The sequence below is a fragment of the Nothoprocta perdicaria genome, unplaced genomic scaffold (genome assembly GCF_003342845.1).
Source record: "Nothoprocta perdicaria isolate Ctin4 unplaced genomic scaffold, notPer1 scaffold_51, whole genome shotgun sequence".
NCBI classification, from domain to species: Eukaryota; Metazoa; Chordata; class Aves; order Tinamiformes; family Tinamidae; genus Nothoprocta; species Nothoprocta perdicaria.
The window spans coordinates 3162452-3185807 of NW_020455766.1; the positions used below are offsets into that span (position 1 = coordinate 3162452).

At 39.6% G+C, this 23356-nt stretch overlaps 1 protein-coding gene across 1 annotated transcript in view; it reads right to left on the bottom strand.

The window, feature by feature from the left end:
- ALK (ALK receptor tyrosine kinase) overlaps positions 1-23356 on the bottom strand; it is a 201341-nt gene that overhangs the window by 125112 nt on the left and 52873 nt on the right. The window contains exon 3 of the mRNA XM_026048109.1: positions 19312-19513. Coding sequence (XP_025903894.1) covers positions 19312-19513 — 202 coding nt within the window. The remainder of the gene's footprint in view (positions 1-19311; positions 19514-23356) is intronic.

Sequence of the window (23356 nt, forward strand, 5' to 3'; positions counted from 1 at the left end):
TAGTCTAACGAAGGAAAAAAAAAACAGCAGATCATCACATAAAATAAGTAGAAAAGTTTACATTGGGTTTTAGAAAATGAGATATGTGGTTTTCTGCTTCCATGCCACCTGGATATTAGATACGCCAGACAATCTCACTAGCTGGGCAGTCTGCCTCTAGCATACAATCACTACAAAATACTTGAGAAATGAGTTAACAGTAGCAAGCCTATAACACAGTAAATAATGATATAGCATGATAAACTGAATCAATCTGATCAAACTAATCAACCATTTCTGACTTCTGCAAGACATTAGCAAAATTCTATTTCTTCTTGAAACTCAAACTCAAAAAAAAAAAAAAAAAAGCGTCTCATTCAAGATTAATTCAAGAGTACTCAACAGATCAATAGCTGAACTGGACACAGACCTACCATAATCAATGACACTGGAATGCGCTGCTGCTTATAGAAGTGACAGCACAATATATTATTACAAAAAGATGAAATATGTTAAGAAATCAAAAGGAAAGRCGATTACAGAAAGTATAAATACACTGCAAAGAAAGACAACATTCTGCAGCTCTTCATGAAGAGAGTCAGAAAAAAATCAAAACAAGAAAAAAAAACAACTGGGACCCTGGAACAGCATAAGCCTAGGACATACCTGCTACACATCTAATCCTACAAACAACTCCAAGACCATGGAGTAAAATCTTAGTCATCTAGAGAGAAGATGCTAACCTGAATTTAATTTAGTATATCAAACAGATTTTAGGAAGGGTCTCTGAGTCAGATCTTTGGCACATTGCATCTTCCACAAAAATCTGAAAAGTTGACAGTTACAGCAATATGACAAGAACTGTATTACATGGCAATACAGACAGAGAGAAATCAGAGTAATGTCAAATCAAGCAGCAACCAGGGAGAGAAGTGACAGTGGCGCGCACACAGAAATGCGCTAGTGAGTCATGCTGAGAGAAAGGGAGTAGATGAAGTTGCTAACTCGCTTGCACAAGGCTTTTACTCACCCTTCAGAAAACTAATGCACAGCTATAATGGTTGTCACAATTCAATACCTCTTTCCACAGTAACAATGACTATTCAGACCTCCAAACATTGTAAGTTAGGAGACAAAGATGCACATAGACAAGCAGAGACTTGTAATACAGGACTTGAACCAGTTAGAAAAGAACTAGTTATTTGTAATGGCATCTAATGTAAAGAATTACTAAAGAACTTGTTAAGAAGATATTGCCAGGAATTTTTGGATGAAGATTCTTTCATTTGAAAATGAAAGCATATAACCCCAAAAGCTTGACAGTAACATCCCAATCTCAACTATACTTCTATCTCAAAGAAGTTCTCAATTGCAAAGTGGAATGTGTCTTTTCAGAAAGAGCAATGAATATTCACCTCACTCCAAACCCCAGTAAAACAGCTATATCACTGCTATGAACCACGTAACAGCTGGTACTCAGTAAGAAACAAGTGACCTAGACTGTAGAAACTAGCAAAAAARATACTAGAAAGACATCTAACTCTAACAAACAAGTGGGCACATCTCCACTGACTTAGTCAAGAGCAATGAATTAATGAAGGCATTCCCAAAGACCATGCCAAATTTCAAGAAACTGTATGTGATCTACAAACACAGCAGTTTTCAACATGGGACTGAACTATAAAGATTTAGCTTATTCTTAGGGATCACATAGAATCATAGAATGCTTAAGATTGGAAGGGACTTCAGAGGTCACCTAGTCCAACCCCCCTGCTCACGCAGGGTCACCTAGAGCACCTGGCACAGGGCTGCGTCCAAGCAGGTTTTAAAGATCTCCAAAGAAGGAGACTCCACAACCTCTCCGGGCAGCCTGTTCCACGGCTCTGTCACCCTCACTGTCAAGAAACGTTTCCTTAAGTTCCTGTGGAACTTTTGGTGCCTCAGCTTGTGGCCATTTCCTCTAGTCCTAGCGCTGGCCACCACTGAAAAGAGGCCGCCCCCCTCCTCCTCACTGCCTCCCTTGAGGTATTTATAGACACTGATCAGGTCCCCCCTCAGCCTCCTCTTCTCCAGGCTGAACAGACCCAGCTCCCTCAGCCTTTGCTCAYAGGGCAGATGTTCCAGGCCCCTGATCATCCTCGTAGCGCTGCGCTGGACTCTCTCCAGCAGCTCCACATCCCTCTTGTACCGCGGAGCCCAGAACTGGACACAGTGCTCCAGGTGGGGCCTCACCAGGGCTGTGTATAGGGGGACGATCACCTCYCTCGACCTGCTGGAGACGCTCTTCTTAATGCACCCCAGGATCCCGCTGGCCTTCTTGGCCACCAGGGCACATTGCTGTCTCATGGTCAACTTGTCATCCACCATGATGCCCAGGTCCCTCTCTGTGGGGCTTCTCTCCAGCAGGTCCACCCCTAATCTGTACTGGTACCCGGGGTTATTCCTCCCCAGGTGCAGGACCCTGCACTTGCCCTTATTGAACTTCATGAGATTTCTCGCCGCCCAGTCCTCCAGTCTGTCCAGGTCCCTCTGGATGGCAGCACAGCCCTCAGGGCTATCAGCTACTCCTCCCAGTTTGGTATCATCAGCAAACTTGCTGAGGGAGCACTCCAGCCCTTCATCCAGGTCGTTAATGAATAAGTTGAACAGGACCGGACCGAGGACCGACCCCTGGGGGGCAGGCCTCCAACTGGACTCTGCGCCACTGACTACCACTCTGCACCCTGCCACTGAGCCAATTTCTAATCCACCTCCCYGTCCACTCATCTATCCCACACCTTTGGAGCTTGCCCACGAGGATGCTGTGAGGGACGGTGTCAAAAGCCTTACTGAAGTCCAGATAGATGACATCCACCGCTCTGCCCTCATCTATCYAGGTAGTCACTCCTTCATAGAAGGCGATCAGGTTAGTCAAGCAKGATTTCCCCTTGGTGAATCCGTGCTGGCTACTCCTGAGCACCTTCTTCTCCTCCACGTGTCTGGAGACARCAGCCAGGATGAGCTGTTCCATCACTTTTCCAGGGAYGGAGGTGAGGTTCACCGGCCTGTAGTTGCCCGGGTCCTCCTTCTTGCCCTTTTTGAAGACTAGAGTGATGTTGGCTTTCTTCTAGTCCTCCGGCACCTCCCCCGTTCTCCAGGACCTTTCGAAGATGATGGTGAGCGGCTCGGCTATGACATCCGCCAGTTCCTGCAATACCCTGGGGTGCATCTCATCAGGGCCCATGGATTTGTGGGTGTCRAGTTTCCTTAGGTGCTCTCTGACGAACTCTTCCTCTACCCAGGGCAAGCCTTCCTCTCTCCAGCTCACTTCKTGTGTCCCTAGGGCCTGGAATTCTAAAGGGCTGCCCCTGACAAACACCGAAGCAAAGGTAGCGTTCAGCAGCTCTGCTTTCTCCTTGTTTTCTGTAACCAGGGTACCCACCCCATTCACTAGTGGACCCACATTCTCCCTGACCTTCCTCTTGTTATTAATATATTTGAGAAAGTTTTTCTTGTTGGTCTTAACATCCTTTGCCAGATTTAGTTCCAAGCGTGCCTTGGCTTTCCTGGTAGCATCCCTGCATTCCCTGACAATGCTCCTGTATTTCTCCCAAGGGGCCTGTCCTTTCTTCCACATTCTGTATATTGCCTTCTTCTGCTGGAAGAAGATCACATTAAGATCACATTAAGCTAGAAGATCACATTAAGCTAGAAAGCTGATATAAGACTGAGGAAGAGCAACAGAGAACAAAAAAAAMCCCTAAAACTTATCAAGCTTCAATGTTTCTCTCTTTAGCACTAACAGTACCACCTAGCTTTCCAGAACAGGACTTCACAACCACTTGCCCTAATAAAGCACATCTGAATGGCTCTAGCACTTACCCATCAACTTCTGAAAGAGAGGAATGCCARTAGCTGCTATTACGAGTGGAGTTTTGCATTAATCCTACAGTCTTTACAGTAGTAAAGGCTACTTAGCTTTTCCAGGAGATCTCTTGATTTCAGTTACTGAATTTTAATTGCTGTTCTGAAGAAAAGTCTTCCACTGTACTTAGGAGTACAAAAAAGACCACCAACAGGCCTAAACGGTGCTCCAAAGTCTGACCTCACCCTCTCCTATTCTATCAAACTATGAGGTACTGACACTTTGAAGACTATCGTATTTTCAAATAAGGCAACAGAAAACATCACTAATAGAGCTAGGAAGAGCACATCCCAGCAAGTCAAGTTAGTGCTTTCTGCTAATAAGATAATGATGATAATGATCTATTTTATTACATTGACTAGTGCTGGCAACTCATCCTGAGGCTCCTGTAACATTTGGGAGAGGTTACACTGAAGATGGGAAGAAAAACTCATCACAAATAACGGAATCATCATTCGAGGRAGAGTATCTTAGTTTTGAATAGTATTACTGAAGTCTTAAATTTGCAGCCTTCTGCAATGCTCACAAGCAGGCATTCCACTCTCCTCTAGTTTGACTGAAGGCACAAAAAGCCGCCAGTCTCAGTTACGGTGGTGATGGGACCTGCTCTGTATGTGAACCAAACATTTCTGAATCACCACCAAGGCAGGTTTGGCTTACTACTCAGAATTAGGGCAAGTTTCATTTCATGCAGCAAACATGCCTGTTCCTATCTCCCMAAAAACTCAAGAAGATATTCTAAACCATCGTACCAGCTTTGGGCAATGGTTTATCTGGAGAGTGGAACAATCCAATCTATTACTCTATTTATCAATATAAAGCTATAAAATCTATAATCACAGAATTTGCTTTTAGCACTTGAAGAGCTGGAGTTTGGCATCTTATTTACAGTTATATGATTAAGATAAAGCACTCGCAGAAGAAAGAGGGGGGAAGAAAAGCAATATAAACAACATGATAACAACAACTCCTCAAGGTCCAGCAACATTTCACAGAGCAAGTATTTAGAAGGGCAAAGACTCAAAAATGAAGATGTATAGCATCACCACACAGAACTGGGACATAAGATTTCTAGTTTCTGAACAGAATTGTAAATAATCCATTAACATTGTTGGTCTTCCAGTAAGTTATCTTTAAGATGGACAAAAAGCCRTAAAGAGCCTTAACATTTGACAAAGTCCTACAAATTTTTACCTGACAGGTACTACTGAAGTGCAAAGCATTAAATTACATATGGCTAAACACTGTCATATATTAGTATAACTTCTTTATAGAGAAGGAGGATAAGGGAACAGGACATTTTGCGCCCCCCCCCCCCCCCCCCAAAAAAACCCCTTCATCTGCCACTCGAGATACACATCAAGTCAAAAAGATGCAAAATTCCCTGTACAAACATTACTAAACTCTAAGGACAGATTCATAAACAAGTTTTCTTAAACTAGGCTTTGAAAAGATTTGGTGCTTTCCTCTCAGAGACAAACTTCAGAAAATACTTTTTTTTGTCTCCTCCCCAGAGCCTTATACTCCTTCCTCTTCACTGGTTTTATGTACACTTTGTAATATTTTTCCCAGTCACCAACCCCCTTACATATTTTATACACATATTTCTACAGCAACACTTGACAGTTTTTCTTCCATAGATGATAAACATAAGCACATTTTCAGCAGCTACTTGCTCTTTTAAAACCAGTTTGCTTTGACTCAGACTGCATCTGTTCCATGTGTGCCTCCTGCAAATGTTATCATAAGCACATATGGAAGTGCAAAGTATTCATTAAAAGTATACTTTAATTTTCATATGTTCTGGAATGAATAATAAATAACGGCAAAAAAAATAGTATTACAAATTTTGAAGGAAATTCAAGCAATGACAAAACCTTTACTGGGGAGTTCAAGCATTTCATTTCTGGCTAGCTAGACACTGATAAACATCTATGCAAAATTCTGTACTTGTATCACAGTTTCTCTACTCAGGTTACTTCTAAAATCAAAAAATTAGTTTGGTCAACGTCCATCTTCAGTAAAATGCTAACGTACTTTGAGTGGGTAACTTCAATAGCAAAGTAATATTTGAGTTACTGTTAAAAAGTAGCAATCCTGCTCCCACAGAACTTTTGCAAGTCCCATCTGGATAATTTACTTGCATCTGCAGAAACTAAGTGGCCCAGATCTTATGACAGGAAACCGTGAAGAGAAAGATACTACTGTGGCTTGCCTTCTCAGTAGACAAAAAAGGAAAAAAAAAAAAAATCAACAACTTTCAGTTAATTAGAGAGCATTTTGATGGCTTGCTAGAACTGTTTATGGCTAGCAACAGAATGTTCTTTCAATGAGAAGTGCTTTAACAATACACTAATAAAGCTAGGCTGTCCTGCCGCTGAGATGTTAATGGCACTGTTAATATAAGTTTAATGTAAATATGAATGAATGGTGTAGCTGATGTGGATTAGACATCCTAATGCCCTGATGAATTACAGTAAGGCACAGAGCAGGCAGGCAGCACAGCAGCTATAGAGGCAGGCTCAACACAAGGCTGCTTGGAAGCATCCCCCAGAGCAATCCTGACCAGGGCTCAGTATCCCGTTCTGGTAGTCCCCAGCACAGGAAAGCAGAGCAGCATGCTGGGCTCTTAGCAGACAGCAGGAATTTTAACCGGAATACTCAACAAATGCTAACTTCATATCTTGAGCTCCACTAATGCAAGTCTATGTCTTTTTTTCAGTAAGTTCAGCGTGATTTAGCTGTCAAAATAAGTCAATTTGGCCCTATCTAGTCTTAGGCCAGTCTGATAGCTTGCAAGTGTCTGAGCTGGGCAAATTTAACCATCTTAAGATTCCTTCTTTCCTTCTTTCTTAACATGACCACAGAGCAATTGGAGATAGTATCCAGTTCCCCCTACACAGAGTTACTGCTCCAGGCAGGCATCACATTGGGATARCCCAAGAACAAGGCATTTCAGAGGACATGCCACTTCTGGAATATTCACGAGTTGCTCTAAGACTTTTCAATTTATACAGCCAGAAACAAACACTGAGAAAATAATTTCTTGTCTCACTTTCACATAAAATCAAATTCAAAAGTGCAATAACTTCATTCAGTGGCCCTCTGCTAATCGGGAAATGGATGTCAGGTCTGAGGTCAGAGCCCACTGGACACAGCTCAGGAGAGCTGAAGGCTGCTTCTGGGGAGCAGAAATGGAAGGGAGTACCAGCATGCCCAGCGCTCCCACCAAAGGTGTGGGAAACTGGGTCAAGAGAACGAAAGGACACTTCTTCCTCTGTGAAGGAGCGTAGAAGGGTAAGGAGAAAATCAACATTGCAACAAGACAGAATTATCTGTCTGCTATCAACATAGTAATATGAAAATCCTCTGTGATATTTAAACTTTCTCCCAAACCACTGGGACCAGAATTGACATGTTCTGTGTAAGGTCATAAAATTAACTACATCTAAACAAAAATAATCAACTTTCCCCCAATACACACTTCTTGGTACAGATGAAACAAGACACACAAGMGTAATATATTTGGAAAGCAATTAATACATTCAGAATTCTATTAGCCACCAGGAAAAAAGTACAACTTGAAACAGCAATACTATCCTTTATTAATGTCCAAATTCTACGATAACAGAGGTGTAAATTTGTTCTACATGGGAGACCATCCCAACTAGATATATCCAGTGAGTCTTATTTTCAGACTCTGGCATGCCTCAGTGAAAGTGAAGAGTTCTACATATTCAGCCAATGTTAATGTAAGCTGAATTACAGGTATCCAAATATCTGGGGAAAGACTCATCATTCTACACAAGTATGAACGTAAATTTATAGATCAAGAACTGGTATAGCTAGATACGTAAAGTCTTAATCATGCTTACAGAAAAAATATTAGCTGCCTCTTTTTCCCCCTCTGTAATACATACAATTCTCATGTGAAACAATAGCTGGATACGCAATAATATTTTTTAATGTGAAATACTGTTAATATGTTTCCTCCGGGAGTTGCTCTTCCAGAGTATAGTAGAAAATACATTTATTACTCAAGTTTTCATTACAGAAATGCCATAGCATATATATCTTTGGTCTCCCACGTACTCTACTACTGAGTATGACAGGCTCATGACAGGCCTTTTTTCCTATCTTCTCCCCCTCCTTTTTTTAACAAATTTATTATTTATTATCACCAGTGCACTAATATTTTGATAGATTTACTTTGGAGTAAATAATAAATGACTAGGAAGCTTTTTCCATTTCTCATTYTCATTTTGATTAATGAAATTGAGAAATACTCCCTCCCAAATCCTCCTTCTTCTGTGGCTGAAAACATATTGAGCTTATCCTTCTTCTACACCATTAAAAATTGTTTTACAGTGGCATTATGGAAAGGATTTTCTTGGGAAAGGAGACAAGAAAAAGCCAGACCCTGCATACTATATAATACACATGTGAGAAGGAAACACACAGGAAGACAGTCAGGACTGTCACATACAGAGAAAAACAAAGAGTCAAAGTCTTATCCTGTTTGAGGTCTCCTGTTTTCAGGAACACAAGGCTTTCAAATCAAACACATACCAAAAATATCTACCTACTGCCATTTTTAGTACAGAGACAACCTGTGGCTCTTCAACTCTGAAGAACTACTGTGCTCAAAATGGGTAGTGTTATATTCAAAGACTGTTAAAAGGGTCCAAGTCTGTGGACTTCACAAATTTTCAAAAATGTCTAATAGAATATYTGAAAGAGTATGAGTGTCAAAAAGGTATCAAAATCCATTTTACATCTAAACATTGGGAAAACAAACAAAAACAAACCAAGCCAAGGAAACAAAACGAATATTAACCTGCAGAAGTTATTACCAGGGTTCCCTGTGCCAGTACTGAACAGTTACATTAAAATGAACATTGTTTGTAAAACTGAATTATCAGTCAGTGGATACAAACTAAGTGCAATCATGATACAAATTATTACAGAACCCTACAACCAGAATTCATCAAAACAAGGTCAATACTGTGAAAAATCATTTATGTCAGTCCTAGAAAACAACACCACACAAWGCAAGAAGTTTGAAAGACTTGAAATCCACTGGGCCTGCTAGACAACTTCTGCTTGACTCAACAAATGACTTTGTCCTTCAGATCCACAAGTGTTTTTTCCCCACAAACTGTCCTCTAACTCCAAGAAAACACAGGACACCTTAGCTTTGCTACTATGCTCCAGGAAGTCCAAAAAAACTCAAGTAATTTGCAAAGTAGCATCAGTCAGAAGACTACTTAACTATTTAGCAGTCAGTCAGCTACTTAAAGACTATGTTTGAAATATACCRACATATTCTATCATCGCATGCAAACTATTTTCAAATATATGTGGAAGGGGCTGATTATATGTGATAGGAGCCTTCTCCTAAGTCTTATCACAAGACCTTAAAAGATGCTAGAAGCTAAGAAAATGTGCTGGAATTAATCAGTCTTAATAACAGAGAAAATTGCAGCATCAATCACTGCACACTGACACTGCAGGATTTTAAAACCACACATTTAGACTCAGCCATTAACATCTTGTTTCTTTTTGAGAAAAGGAGATGCTTTTAGTTATGAGCATTAAAGATGCCAATACAATTCTTGGGCCAGTAAAGATAGTGACAAATCCCAAAGTTTCATCCAATCTTCAACCGAAATAATTACTTTAATGAATAAAAACAAATCAGAATTTCCACTGCAGAGGCACAATGATGCCTCAAATGTCCTTTATCCAAAAACCACTGGAAAAACTTCCAACAAAGAGTTCTTATCATATGAAACATCCATAAAAATTTCCATAATGATACGGATGTTATTTCCCAACGTTTTAAAAGCAGAATGCTCATATTCACTTATCAGCATGTTTTACTGCTTTATTGAGCTGACCTGTAATATTTCTCTCAGAGTCAGTTTGACATTAAATCTCATTCGCTTAGGATGCTGTACAGCCCAATAACTCAATAACGGTGGCACTGTTATTTCTCACATAATGAGTTCTCTCTTCAGCTCTCATCATGAGGCTCCTCAGCCCRTGCAAGTTCTGCAGCATGCCGCAGCTCGGCCAGAGGAGACATGCTTTCCCATCACAGAGGGAAAGCAGTTGCTGTAATGCTGAACAGGTAGCTAAAGAGATGCCTTGGGTCCAAGGCAACGGTATTTCCATCTATTTCTTCTCTAAGGAAGACACTTCACCAGAACTGAACTTCTCCCCAGGAAAATTCTGATTTCATGGAAAATGCAATTTCTGGATAAAAGAAATAGTGTGTTTCTCCTAAATTACTTCTGGTGTTTCAATTGCACCCAACATTCATTATTTGTTTGCCACTTGCCTACACAAAATTCCATTATACGTGAGCAATTTCCACCTTTTCAAAACACAGTTTGGTTCCTAATGAAAGGTGCAACTCCAAAAGAAAAGAGCTTCTTTTACTGACTTGCAACATCTTCCTCTGGATTTAGGCAACATGATATCTATGGAGCTAAACTGTAGTCTACCAAGTGCAGTTAAGTCTGCAGCCTATAAACTAACAAGACATTTACAATCTTTAAAACAAAACAATAAAAAAAATACTCAAGTTGACTGCAAAGGCAGATAATTCAACTAAAAATTCTAGATTTTATAATTTAAATTGCTCATTGAGCTTTATACTTTAAAACAATTAAAAACAGACATCAAAGGCACACGAAATTGGGGTTAGGTGGTGATTATTTTGAAAAGGATTCACAATTCGTTTCAGAAATAAATGCCATAGGAACTGGGAGAATTAACAGGTAAAGCTGTAGCAGGTATCAAGATGATGGCATGGAAAAAGTACTGTGCTTGGTACACTGTGGTCTTAACTGCCATGCAGTGTTTGTGATAAGATAAAGGATTCAGGAGCTGAAGAAGAGTTTGGGCTTTCCTTCTCTAGGAATAATCTCAATTTTTTTTCTGTCCCTCTGAGCTTTTCTGTATTTCAACAGATACAGAATCTAGATTTTGTCTGCACACTGGTTTTGGAAGACAAATGTCTGCTCCCTAAACAGTGGCTCAGGCCACTCATCTGAGGTGAAAAGAATACACATTAAAATATCTGAATTAATCTGAAATTAATTACTGTCTGAAAATCCAGACCTCAATATCATGCCTCTCCATTAAAACGTACACTCTTCTCATAGCAACAATCCCATAAAGACAGCCCCAGTCAGCCATCCTGCTCCTGAATACTAGTCTCACTAACAACCTACTCAAACATCTCTCCAGTGTTTCCCTGCGTCCAGCTGTGTCACACCACCTACTCCAGCAGTGCCTAAGGGGTTTCAAGAGTCTTTGAGATCACTCAAATGCTGCCGTTGCAGGACTATAGCATCACTTGCTTCATTTGTGTGATTCTTTCGATGAAAATTCACCTATGTACTGCCAGCCTGCAAGCCTCTAARGGGCTACGGTTTGTACAATCTCAGTGGAGATTTTCAGACAGAAGTGGCAACTCTAACTCTCCAGGAGAGGCTGATCAGCACTGACCCTGGCCAGCAGCTTGCACTCCCAGATCAGGGCACACAGAAAAAAACTGAGCCCAAGGCAAGTTTGGCAGGAGCAAGCAACAGGAAGCAAGAAGAAAAGGAGAGAGAGAGACCTGCTGAGGAGATGGACTGTGGAAAGTGAAGGCTGGTTAGGAAGAAAGCTTAGAAGTTTATACCAGATGGGAAGAATATGCTGAGATAGAGCAAGTAGCCTAGGGCAGAAAGCTGCCCCTGGGAACAAGCGAGATGGGCTAAAGCAGCTGAAGAGTGGAACAATAATTGTGTTGTGCAAGCCAGTATTGCTCTGCCTTGTTTCAAATTTCTAGGAAGTCAGTAAAATCCTGCAATAATAAAAAAAAAGGCAAAAAGAAGCAAAAATACATAATGAAAGAAAATGGAAAGCAAGATGTTCCTGAGAAAAATGTTTAAAAATTGACGATGGTCCAACTGCTAATAAACACTTAAGTTGATGGTATCTCTCACTGTCTGAAAGAGTATGTTTTACTAGGCACTGTCAAATGCAGCTCCCTTCATAGCAGCAATCAAAAGCTCCCATCTGCAAAAGAACTAGCAGGAGCAGTGCCAATTCCCCTCAGGCAGTCCAGCCAGGTGCCCCAGCCTTGACCTGCAGAAATTGCCTGAAGGAATGAAAAGAGAGGCCAAGCTACCGGAGTAAACAAACCAMCCACCACCAGATGCACACACAAACAAACCAAAAATCCACCTTGTGTCAGACCTTATCTGCAGACRTCCAAGAAAAGAGCCTCTCAATAACCGTAACCTCCCAAACAAGATCCTATTGCAATCATCACAGCTTGCTAGTGATCGAGGCTGGCCAGAGCGTTACTGCCTCTGCAAAGCCAAGTATTTGGAAAGGAAGGGAGCAGGGACGCTAAAAACAGTTGCTGGATTTGAGAAAATTATCTCCATCCAAATTAGGACAGTATTCAGATGGACTGTAGATCTAGATGGATCAGGTAATATCTTCAGCAGGACACTCTTGCAATATTTGATATCCTGAACACAGACAGCTCACTCTGCAATTTGAGAACCTGCCTCAAAATACAGAACCCACAGGGGTACWAACACCGCACTAGTACTCCTAGTGGCTGGACAGGTCAAGGACATTAGTTTTACATCATGCAAAGTAGGCAGCAATTGATTCTTTCTCTCCAAATTTGAGAGGAGAGCTTTTAGAGAAGTATACAAATTGTATACTTTTACTCTTTCTAACAAATGTATGTTTGCAGCAGTAGAGTAGATTTGCCTTGGATAAGGAAGAGTTCCTTAGCAGGGAGAGTCCCACAGTCAAGCCTGATAAGCCTCAGATAAGCCTGCAGTCCCAGGTGGGGYAGCAGCAGCAGGCACTGCACAGTACACAGACGAATGGTTCTTAATTTGAAAACCAAGCAGGGGATGCAGAAAGAAGTTATATATTTGGAAGGTATAYAGCAGCAGATCCTAAAGAGACTGCTTGCAATTCTATATAACGCTGTGGACAAAAAGAAAAGACAAGTAAATAGAGTGAGCGAGCGTACACGTGGAGGCGAGGGCGAAGAGGATGCTCATGTGTAGTTATGGGGGGCGGGACGTTGGTTTTGCTTTAAGAACTTTGCTCACATACAAAGATATGAAGTGCARCACAGGCTAGTAGCAATATGGGGCTGTAAAATCAGCTCTAGATGACATTTTAAAATCAAAGCCTTAGAGAGAAAAAGAGAAGATCTATAAAACATGAGAAACACATTCAGTGACTAAGGAGGGGAGGGAAATACTTTGGACTAGCATAACCACCACCTCCGTGGGATCACAAGCTGAGAAGTGGTTCCCTGAGCCCAAGAGAGTGACCAACACATGCTGGAATTATTTGGGAAGCCACAAGGCCTTCTTGTGCCAGGCATGCTGGACATCAAGCTCACCACCTTAACGCTCCTCTGCAACGCTGTCCAGCAGTATGTTAAAGACAGCCCCTAGGTTTGCTCCACAAGGTATGTTGAATCTGAATTGTTATCCTAACAAAAAAAAATTGTTATTTTTTTTTCCTACTCTTCCATTCTCTTTGCATTAATTGATGAACTCCAGCAGTAAGCTCAATTTTGATGTGCTGGGCAGAAATTTGCTTCATTCGCTGTTTTTATTTTTACTTTAAAATTGCTATAAAAATAGGAAACTGCAACTGGAAACATGTTCCACATCCTTGATCCTCCTGTTTATATTTTGAATCTCGCAATCATCAATAAAAAGCAGCCTGTTAACTGCCTAATAACATCTCCTAGATGACAAAAAAGTACATTTTTGCTCTGACACCACATTGCCCCCAAYTGACTTTTGATCATTTTGACTGAAACTATATATCAAATGCTTAAAATAAAAACAAACAAACCCCACGCAATTATTCATTATTAAACCTGCTTTGCTTGGCAGGTGACTCAGCATGACTGCTTTGCTACCTGATATACCACAGGAGTGAATGGTAAAACTAGTGCATTATTCTTTGTCATAAATAGTTTGCTCTCATGCAGCAAACTCCCTAAGAGGAAACAAACTGCTACACTTCAGTATAGCAAATCCTTCTGCAGCAACTGCTTTTGTACTTTAGGCTACATGCAAAAATAAAGCACACTCCAAACCAAATCAGAATCTACAAAAAGGATCCTAGTTCATCTCAGTCTCTCAATACAGCACTTTTGTAGCATCAAAAGTGCCAGGAAGTTTTAAATCAAAATGTACCAGTACATCCCAGATTTAAAGATCTGCCTCCAATGCTCAAATAACAACTTAATCCACATAACCTAGTGATCAAGCAGGAAGTGAAAATAATCCTTTTACATCTGTAAACTTTTGTAGATCGAATTCATGATGATACATAGCTCTCAAAGTCTGTATTTCACCTCACACGTTCTGAAGGACATTGACCTAAAACTCAGTTACAAAACAAACAAGCAATGAMTTCCTCAATGTCATAAAAAAAGTTCAAGATTTCCTCAGTTTTTAGAGCTGAAGTTTGTAAATAAGTTTATTTCCATTTTTATCCCTTAAGTTATTAAGGGATAAAAATTTGTTTCCAAACATGATTATCTGCTTGGAAAGCTTTCATTCTTCTAAGATACAAAGGATGATACCTTTTGTGAAGAGAGGGAGTCAAAAGAAATAGTTGGTTAATAGGAAAGGGAAAACTACAGAAGTGCCAATCTTCTGTCCACAACAATTGAATGTCCCCTTCTTAAGCAAGGATTATTGGTACCTGGCCGCCTAGGATAGAGAAAGTATTTTCTAATGAATCCATAAAGCCGTATTACTCTCTAGTTTATCTGAATTTCTCAAATATATTTAGACAGAATGATTTAAACGCCAGAATTTTCCCAGAGAAAAACATGTTGTAAACTTTGAGACGTACTTCGATGCCTGAAATTACTTAAGTACCTGTTAGGATCCCAAATACAAACACTCTGGTCTTTCTGCTTCTTATGCTATGYTTTAGTACAAAAACCTGTAAAATACTATGCTTTTATGTTCCTACAGAACTTAGTGAAATGGTTTCAACTGTGTGTGAGAGATTGTGTGGGGAAGCATTACCTATAAAGCATATGCTTTTGGGGTTAAAAGGTTCCAAGAAAGTAAATCTCTTCTATTAAGTCAGTGGATCTAGGAGGCAGAGTAGTGAAGCTATCGGAGGGGGAAGAAAAAAAGAGGAGGAACAAAAAACCCAACCTTACTACACCTTCAGGCTCAAGGTCAAATGTGATAGCTGATAGCACATCCTTCATTTATTTTTCTTGACGTCTATCAACGCAATCCATCTTGAGTTCCATAAAGGGAACAGCCTATCATGATTTGTAGTAACCTTCAAGAATCAGTGCTGTTTTTCTGTCAAACATACTTGGTGCAGAAATAAGCATGTACATGCTAAAGTAGTGGCTATACTGAGATGCAGTATTCTGTAGTTTTCTTGCTCATATATATTCCAATTTCAGATTTAAGAGATATCTTTTTCTTCACATATTTACATAAAAGTCTCAGAGAAGCTTCAGGTTTGGTTAAGGCTCTAGACTAGCCTAGAGGTTCTACAGCTCAAGAGTCTTGTATTCTAGCAAAAACATTTGATGTGGCTTATGCAGCTCTGCTKAAGTCAAAGACCTCTATGTTAGTACTGACAGTTCTACGCATGGATCTTATCACTTAACTGTGTGGTTACATAACAGATGATGCCAATGTAATTTYCACTGCCTCAGCCTCCCTTTCCCTGCAACTGTTACAAGCATGTGTAGAAAGAGATCACCTCCCATCAAAATAAAGTACAGTCTAAATCACAATGAAAAAAGAACTGTATAAAGCACCACAATGTGCTTTATATAAGCAAAGGTGCTATATGTATGAAAGCCAAAAAAGGTATCCCAAAACCTGTAAGCTGGTTTACAAAATAGCATCTTCCCCCCCGCCTTTTTTTTTTTTTTTTTTTTTTTATTTTTTCAGGAGCCTAAGTCTCCTTTAAATTGTATGGATTTTTACAAATGATCATGCAGAAAAGTTATCGTCATTATCAATGTGTTTGGCAATGTTTTGTACAACACACAAAGGGAATCCCTTTGCCAGCCTGGGGTGCTCCATTAGTGCTGAACCATTCACAGTTATTTTTGACTGACACTTTCCAGTGTCTGCTCCATCAGCCCTGTCCTACTGCTATGCACGCATCTTAAACTATCTAGTTTTCTTCCTATGAAGTCATAAATCAGCTGCAGTGAAATGTGTCAAGTAAATCCAGCAAATATAACAATCAGTAATTCCTATATATCCATTTTTGTTAGAACGAAGTCTCATTATGGAATTATTACAACTCTAGTCTGCAGATTGTGCTTTTTTCTAGACAGACTGAAACCACTGCAGCAAACAGAACAACGCATTACTCTGCCTTACACAGAGTCTTTATKCATGTTGCATATCTATTAAAAATCATGTTTTGCATACAAGAATTTCAAGGTTGAACCCTGGTAGCAAATAACTACCAARTGGTATGGTATCTACATCACCTTAATAAAGTTTGACAGCTTAGTATATATTTTACTTAAAAATCATCTCCACATGCCAACCAAAATCTTTGCTCAGTTGATTTAACTCCAAATGAAATAGTAACACCTGATTGCACCTATTTTGTTTTCCTCTTGTAAACATACATGAACTGCAAAGACTTTGTAACATATTAATATATGTATTTCAGTCTATGAGGTTAGAAGATAAGTTTAAAAAAATACTCATACTGTGCACAGTTTGAAATATAAGAAAAACTGGTCCTGGAATTAATTCATTGCTTAGCCCACCTCAAAATGTATTTATGTCAATAAAACACGCTTTTCCTGTCATGAGCTGAACTAACGCATGGACTGATATCTATAAAAGTCTCTGGGAACTCCACATGCTTCAAAACGCATTTGCAAGAAAACATATAAAGTGCATTGAATCAAAGAAGCATCACCTATAACACTTCAAAGYGTTTGCATGTCTAGCGCAGTCTCATTACAAAGGAAATCTATTTCTTTCTCATACAAGTAAAAATCCATTAAAAATTAGAAATCATTTGATTGTAACATGGTTAAAAAGATCATTACAAAACAACAGATTTCTTTGCAATTTCCAAGACAACCTAAAACACTAAACAAAACAGACATCTGTTATAAGACTGCTAGAGTTGATTTAAGAATCTAATTATGTTTGGCTTTTCTTCAGCTACACTTGATTTCTATTTAAAGCATATTTTTAAAGAAGCCTGATTTGCATGTTTTGTTATCAGGGAGGATAGTTGAATATTATCACTGAAAATGCTCAAACTCTGGAATTAAGGTCAGGTACCAACAATACTTAAGTGCCACCTGCCATCTATGGGTGCCCAGGAGGGCAGCTCTTTGACAGCCATTCCGTGACCGTTAGGTGGTARGCGGACAAAGCCTGGGTGCAGCAGCACTTCCCACCCAGCTGAGTTCTGGGAAAACCTCCTGCCACTCACAGTAGTGAGACCAAGTGCAGAGAGGAAAACTAAACAGACCCTTTGCTTGTACTGCAAAGTTACAGCACGCAACCCAAGGAGCTGACAGATGCACACAGCCAGAGAAAGGCAGAGCACGCATATACTAACCTGCATGCCACAAATACACTGTTGCTGACCAAGCTATCATCYTGTATGTATGGGATAACCAACCCACCTTCCTTAATGGCATAGGTCCTCTTTGCTGCCATCTGCAACGCACAGCTGAGCGGTCCAAATTGCCTCTGATATATCTACCATGCACAAGGGTGCATTTGTCACCATAGCTAAAAGTGATATTTGCCTTCTCTTCAAAGTGCCTTATATTTGGCACCTGCCTGTTTGAGTGGCAAGCTCTGCCTGCCCACAGAGGCAGGCGGGAGCTGTTCCAGACAGCCCAGCAAAGCACTTTACTCACAGGACTATTCCCTGCCAATGCCAAACAGCAGTGGCACTGCCAGCGCAGGAAGCCTTTTGTACAAAGCATGTTTATAGCTGTGACAGAATACTGCATTTCCAAAGACCTAAGGAAGAAGCAGCTGCTGCAGCTCCCCTAATTACCTCTCCCCAGACATCAACAGTAATTTACAATTTGGATGATATTGCTGGAACTAAGTATGATCTAGATCCCGGCACAGGCCTCCTCCTTACTTTTATAGGCCATGTGCTATATGAGAATTACAACTATTCAAACTGTTTCTATGAGACAGGTTATCTCCTGTCAGTTTTTTTTACTGCACATTCCTCTTTTGCCACTGGAAAAATACAGAATCTGCTGTAGGCAGTAATCAGATAATCACCACAACCTGTTACAAGTATAAGCCAGGAGGATTAGACTTGCTCTCTAATCTATCACATCAAAACAAAGATCATCTGAGATGCTTGGTTAAAAAATTAATGCTTATTAATACAAATTCCATGGCACAGAGGTTAAAATAAATTTTAAAAAATCATAGTATCATATGTAGTATTTTTTATATATATTTAATATATAAAGGATGTATGTATATATATTATATATAATATATAATATACACGGGAATGCATATATTATATATAGCACTATATAGTCAAATATATTCAAATATACATTTATTAATAATATTTATTAAATTTATTAATAATATATTATATTCAAATGTATAATATATTCAAATATTTCCTTCTATATTCAAATTCCATATATTCAAATTCCCTTCTAAATTATTCTGCTATCAAAGCATTTAAAACATATGCTATGTTTGTTCAGCTATTGCTCCTGCTGTTTTGTTATTAAGCAAAATCTAAAGGAATGTGCAGGAAGCCTGATAAATTAAGACATCAACAATYAAGGTTAACTGCACAAAGATGATAAAGCATTTTAAACAGTTGCACCCCTGAAAGATCAAAAGCTTTCTTCATTCAGGCAGCAGCTCTGAACTGCTTTCCTGACCAGAGAGGCTATTTAAAAAAAACCACAGAACTCGAAAGAAAACTTAAAATTCACACAGAGATATGAAACTGCTGAAGACGCAGTAGCTATTTAAATCCAACAGTATACTTGGATGAAGAAGCAAGGGAAAAGAAAGCAGGTAGAGAGGATGAGACAAAAAAAAAAAAAAATCTTTAAATAGACACTGGGTCTGARCTTGCAAACACTGGGAACAAAGCTGATGTCTCATAACAAGTCGATCCAATAGTCTGCTTATGCTTTGGTATGATTAAAAAGTGGCAGCCTCCAGCTTCTAAAGTAACTTAAATTTGTGCAAGACCAACATCTACTCAGTGCAATGTCCRACTCCACAAGAGGTGGCAAGCATGTAGATGGGGCCATATTACTACAAAACTGCTTTTGTTCTCAGAATGACAGAACAAGCTATGAGTCAACTGAGGAAGGGAAAAGGGAACAGGCTTACCCATGTTTCTCTGGACTTGGCATCGACAGGATTTCACTGGTGCTTTCATCAATGGGAAAGACTTGAGCAATATATTCTCCATTTTGCTGGAAATACTTATAAACAGCCACTTGAACCGTGCATTGGTCACTGCTGCTTCTCAGCCAAGGACTCAGGATGACTGGACTTCGGCCATCTGATGCATTGAGGAACAGGAACAAACCTAAGGAGAGACAAGAGGAGAGGTTTTTAAAAAGCAAGAAAACACCCCAAACAAACAGAGCGCAGATGAAAACCTGTAATTTTTATGCCACAGTACACTCAGTGCTCAATGCCTTACTTTACTTCCTAGGAAGCCTAAGATTATCTCTGCCACTGAGTATGAAAAGTTTGCCCACTGCCCATTAATACTCGGAAGATTTTCCTGGGCAAGCAGCACTTCAGCTCACCTTTGGATGAATGATTTACTTCCCAAAAGAAAAAGTGCCAAGTCAAAGCCATAAATACCACTAGAACAGAAAAATCCTAGACAACACCAACAACAATAAAAACCAACSAAGCAACGCTTCCAAAGGTCAAGATCAGGCCGATTTGGATTTTTGTTTTTATGTACCTATTACTTCCTGCACTCCATCTCCATTACTGCAACTTATCAGGTCTACAGTCAAACATTTATTGTCTTGGTTCAATGGGATCCAGATTGGCCAGCTCAGATATATTTTTTGTACTTTACAGCTGATCATTTTTTTTCACCCAAATAAAGAACACATTCAGTAACACTAGTTTTGTTCTCCTATAAATAGGAGAGCGCGTTTTTTTTAAGCCCTTAGAGTCAGGTTGAAAGTCTGGCATCGTTTTTCAATCTTCAGTGATTCATTCTAATGTGCTAATTTCCTATGCAGCTAATTCATATTAAACATTTGATTATTATCCAGTCCATTGAATCATTTGGCCAAATTCTACTCCAATAGAGTCTGAGGTTCTCTAGTGGGACAGAAGTAATGTATTTGCAGCGTGCGGTAGCTCATTACAGGTAAGTGATATTACTCTCTTTTGGCAGTTGACCAATTTATCAGATTCCTCACAGAGCAAGCACACTAAGGTGTGCAGTTAGGCAAATGAAAGGGAATAACGCTTGAATCAAGATAACTTGTGATATTCCACAGATTCTTGCACAAATGCCAGATAACAAGACAATGAGGTTTCATTTTCTGGACTATTCATCAGTAAAGCTTGTCCATTAATACTTAGTACATCCAGATCTGATAAATAGTTCATAGTGGAGGAAGTTATGKCCCAAAGTGGCTAAAGTCTAACCCTCTGTTTAAGCATACAAGAATTCTAACAGGAGAGAAAACTTGTTCTTGCAAATATCTCAACTGAGACTTAAGAGGAATGATTTTCAAAATGGTTGAGCATATGTAACCCAAGAGTCTCCTAAAAATTCAGAAAGTCTAATCCCAGGAAGCAATGATTGGAACCTGCTCACCTTCACCTTGATGTCTCTCAACTGCGGACCATTAAATAAAAACTAGCCATTTTGAGCTAGTCCATGGAGTAGTTAATATCATCCTCAAATGCACTAGGTGAACAGTCCTTTTGGGATTTTTCTTTTTTTTTTTTTTTCCACTGAATTGCGTGCAACAAACTCAGCTTTGGACTTTCCACTGTCAAATGTCAATCTAGAAATTGTACTCATGCTCACAAGAAGCCTGCTTTGCGTAAGTCTGACTTGGCAATTTATCTCTGGTAACATGATGTAATAATCTAAAAGTGAAACCGAGATTCTTGTCAACCATCAGCTTTCCCTCCCATATACATATTTATCCTAAGAAGCATTTTTGATATAGTTGTCAAAAGCAGTTTCTTGACATCGGCAGCAGGTTGATGACATCTCAACTAGAAAGCATTTATCTTGTAATCAACACAAACTCAGCAGGTTTGGATTCAGGGCTTTTAAGTGGAAAGAAATATCTAGTGGAAAGAAAAAAAATCTAGTTACTAAAAGAATCATTTGATGAGTTTAAACAAACAGCTTCATTGCACATGCACAGTATTTTTGTTGGTCAGTAAAATAAAAACAAACAAAAAAAATCAGTCATGTATCATACTTCCCTGTCTCTGCCTTCTGTTGCAAACAAAAGGGAATTAGACCACTAAATCTTGTAGCTTTAATTGTACCATCCCCATAAGAACACTGAAATCTGTGACATTAAAAAGAACAAAGAGATTTCTGCTGGTGGCAGAAAGACACTAAGCACTGCAGTAATTGCTGATGCTAACTTGGCAGGTGCAAGAGCCATTTGCTCATCTTACTGCCTTACAAGAGGAAGAAAGATGTTAAAAATAACAAAGAAAGCTCTTGTCCTTCTTGCAGTGGGTCTGAATAAAGAGAGTGTTCAAGCACTCATGCTGACACAAGGTCAGATTTGGAACATCAGTGGTGTTTAGTAGCAAACATGACTGACTGTGACAGCAAATCTGTTCAGTCACTGTTCTCCTGCATTTTGGCTACTACTTATATTAAAGGGCATGCCCTCATGTAGCTTATTACTCATCACGTGGCTAGCTCTATCTACTAAATAACTTACTTGAAGGAATGAAACTTCACCGTGGTGAAAGCTACACTGCTATACGCTCACAGGATGTCAAGAGGAATACCTACACACTACACTGCTCTAAAGTGGTGCTAAGAACAAACATAACTTAATTCTTGCTTTTTTAAAAAAGTCTAGCCATCTCAACCGTAATATCACTGTAGGCTGTGGTGTTCTCTCTTTGCACTTAGTATTAGTCCAGTTCATAAATGCTAAGGGAAAGAACCATCAGAAATGTATTTGGCTGCTACTGGATTTTTTTTTTCCAAACTTGAAAGAAACTTGCTGTGAAATTCTATAGAAAATGCACAGGCTCTGTTGAATCGCAGCATTTGAAGACTCCTGCTCACAGAGCACGTGCTCGTTATGGAGCATACCAGTGRCCAGACCTAAAGCCGATAGTGTGCATACACCTACCCTCTTCTACATAGGCAGACTCAAAATACCAATTCAGACAACTTCATGAATGTACCACCACTAGAGCACACACAGCCTAACTGTCCATAAACTAGCTACACACCTGTATGGCTGCATGCATACAGACAAACTGCTGACRGATCAAAGTCAATTTCATTAAAGTTGATGGGACTTATGCTACTGAAATCAACAGCTTCAACCCCACAAAGAAATAGCTAAGGTGTCTGAAATGACAAATTTTACCTTTCAACACTGATCCTTATATTCTTCCTTTCCCTCAGAGGAAGGATCTTTTAGTCACTTCCTGCCATGAGTTCACATGACAGACTGGCACAGGATCAATACACGAACGCTCCTACGATCAGATCGTAGAGTGCTTCTTAAAGAGCAAAGGAGCACAGTGACATATGAATCCTCAGTCATGGTGAGAGGTGCAAGACTGTTTTTTAATTTGGGGCAAAATTAGAAGCTAGATTTTCACTAGTTTATGAATGCTGAATTTCTCTCCTGAGGAAGAGAACCTGTGTGGCAAGCTGTCTCCAAGACTGCCACACAGACCCTCAAGTTTATAAGATCCTAGGAGTGATTTCCTTGCACCTACCTTCTCTGACTAGTAGTACTCCTTGCTCTGATAAGGCTCTTGGGATCTCACTGAGTGAGCATCTAGAAAAAAACACTGTGGTTTCAAACAAGCTTCTGCTGGGATCTAGATACCAAGAAATATAATCTGAGGTGGGACGCTCTTTCATGAGGCATGCAGCCAGTATTGTATTCCACCACTCAAAGAAAGAAGTGGTTAAATTCAAAATACCAGAACAACTTCTTTTCCATCTACATTTGTTTCTAATTGAACATCATGAATAGAGAGAAGGGAACAATATTTACCAGTATGGCATAGCATAGATAATCACGAAAACAGAACAGGACTCTCAAGGGTCTATTCACTCTTCACAAAGATATTCATCAATAAGACATTTCAGGAGCTTTGTGTTACAGATTCTGAATTGACTCTAGCTGCACAGTGTAGTCATGGCATTAAAAAGGTACAGTTA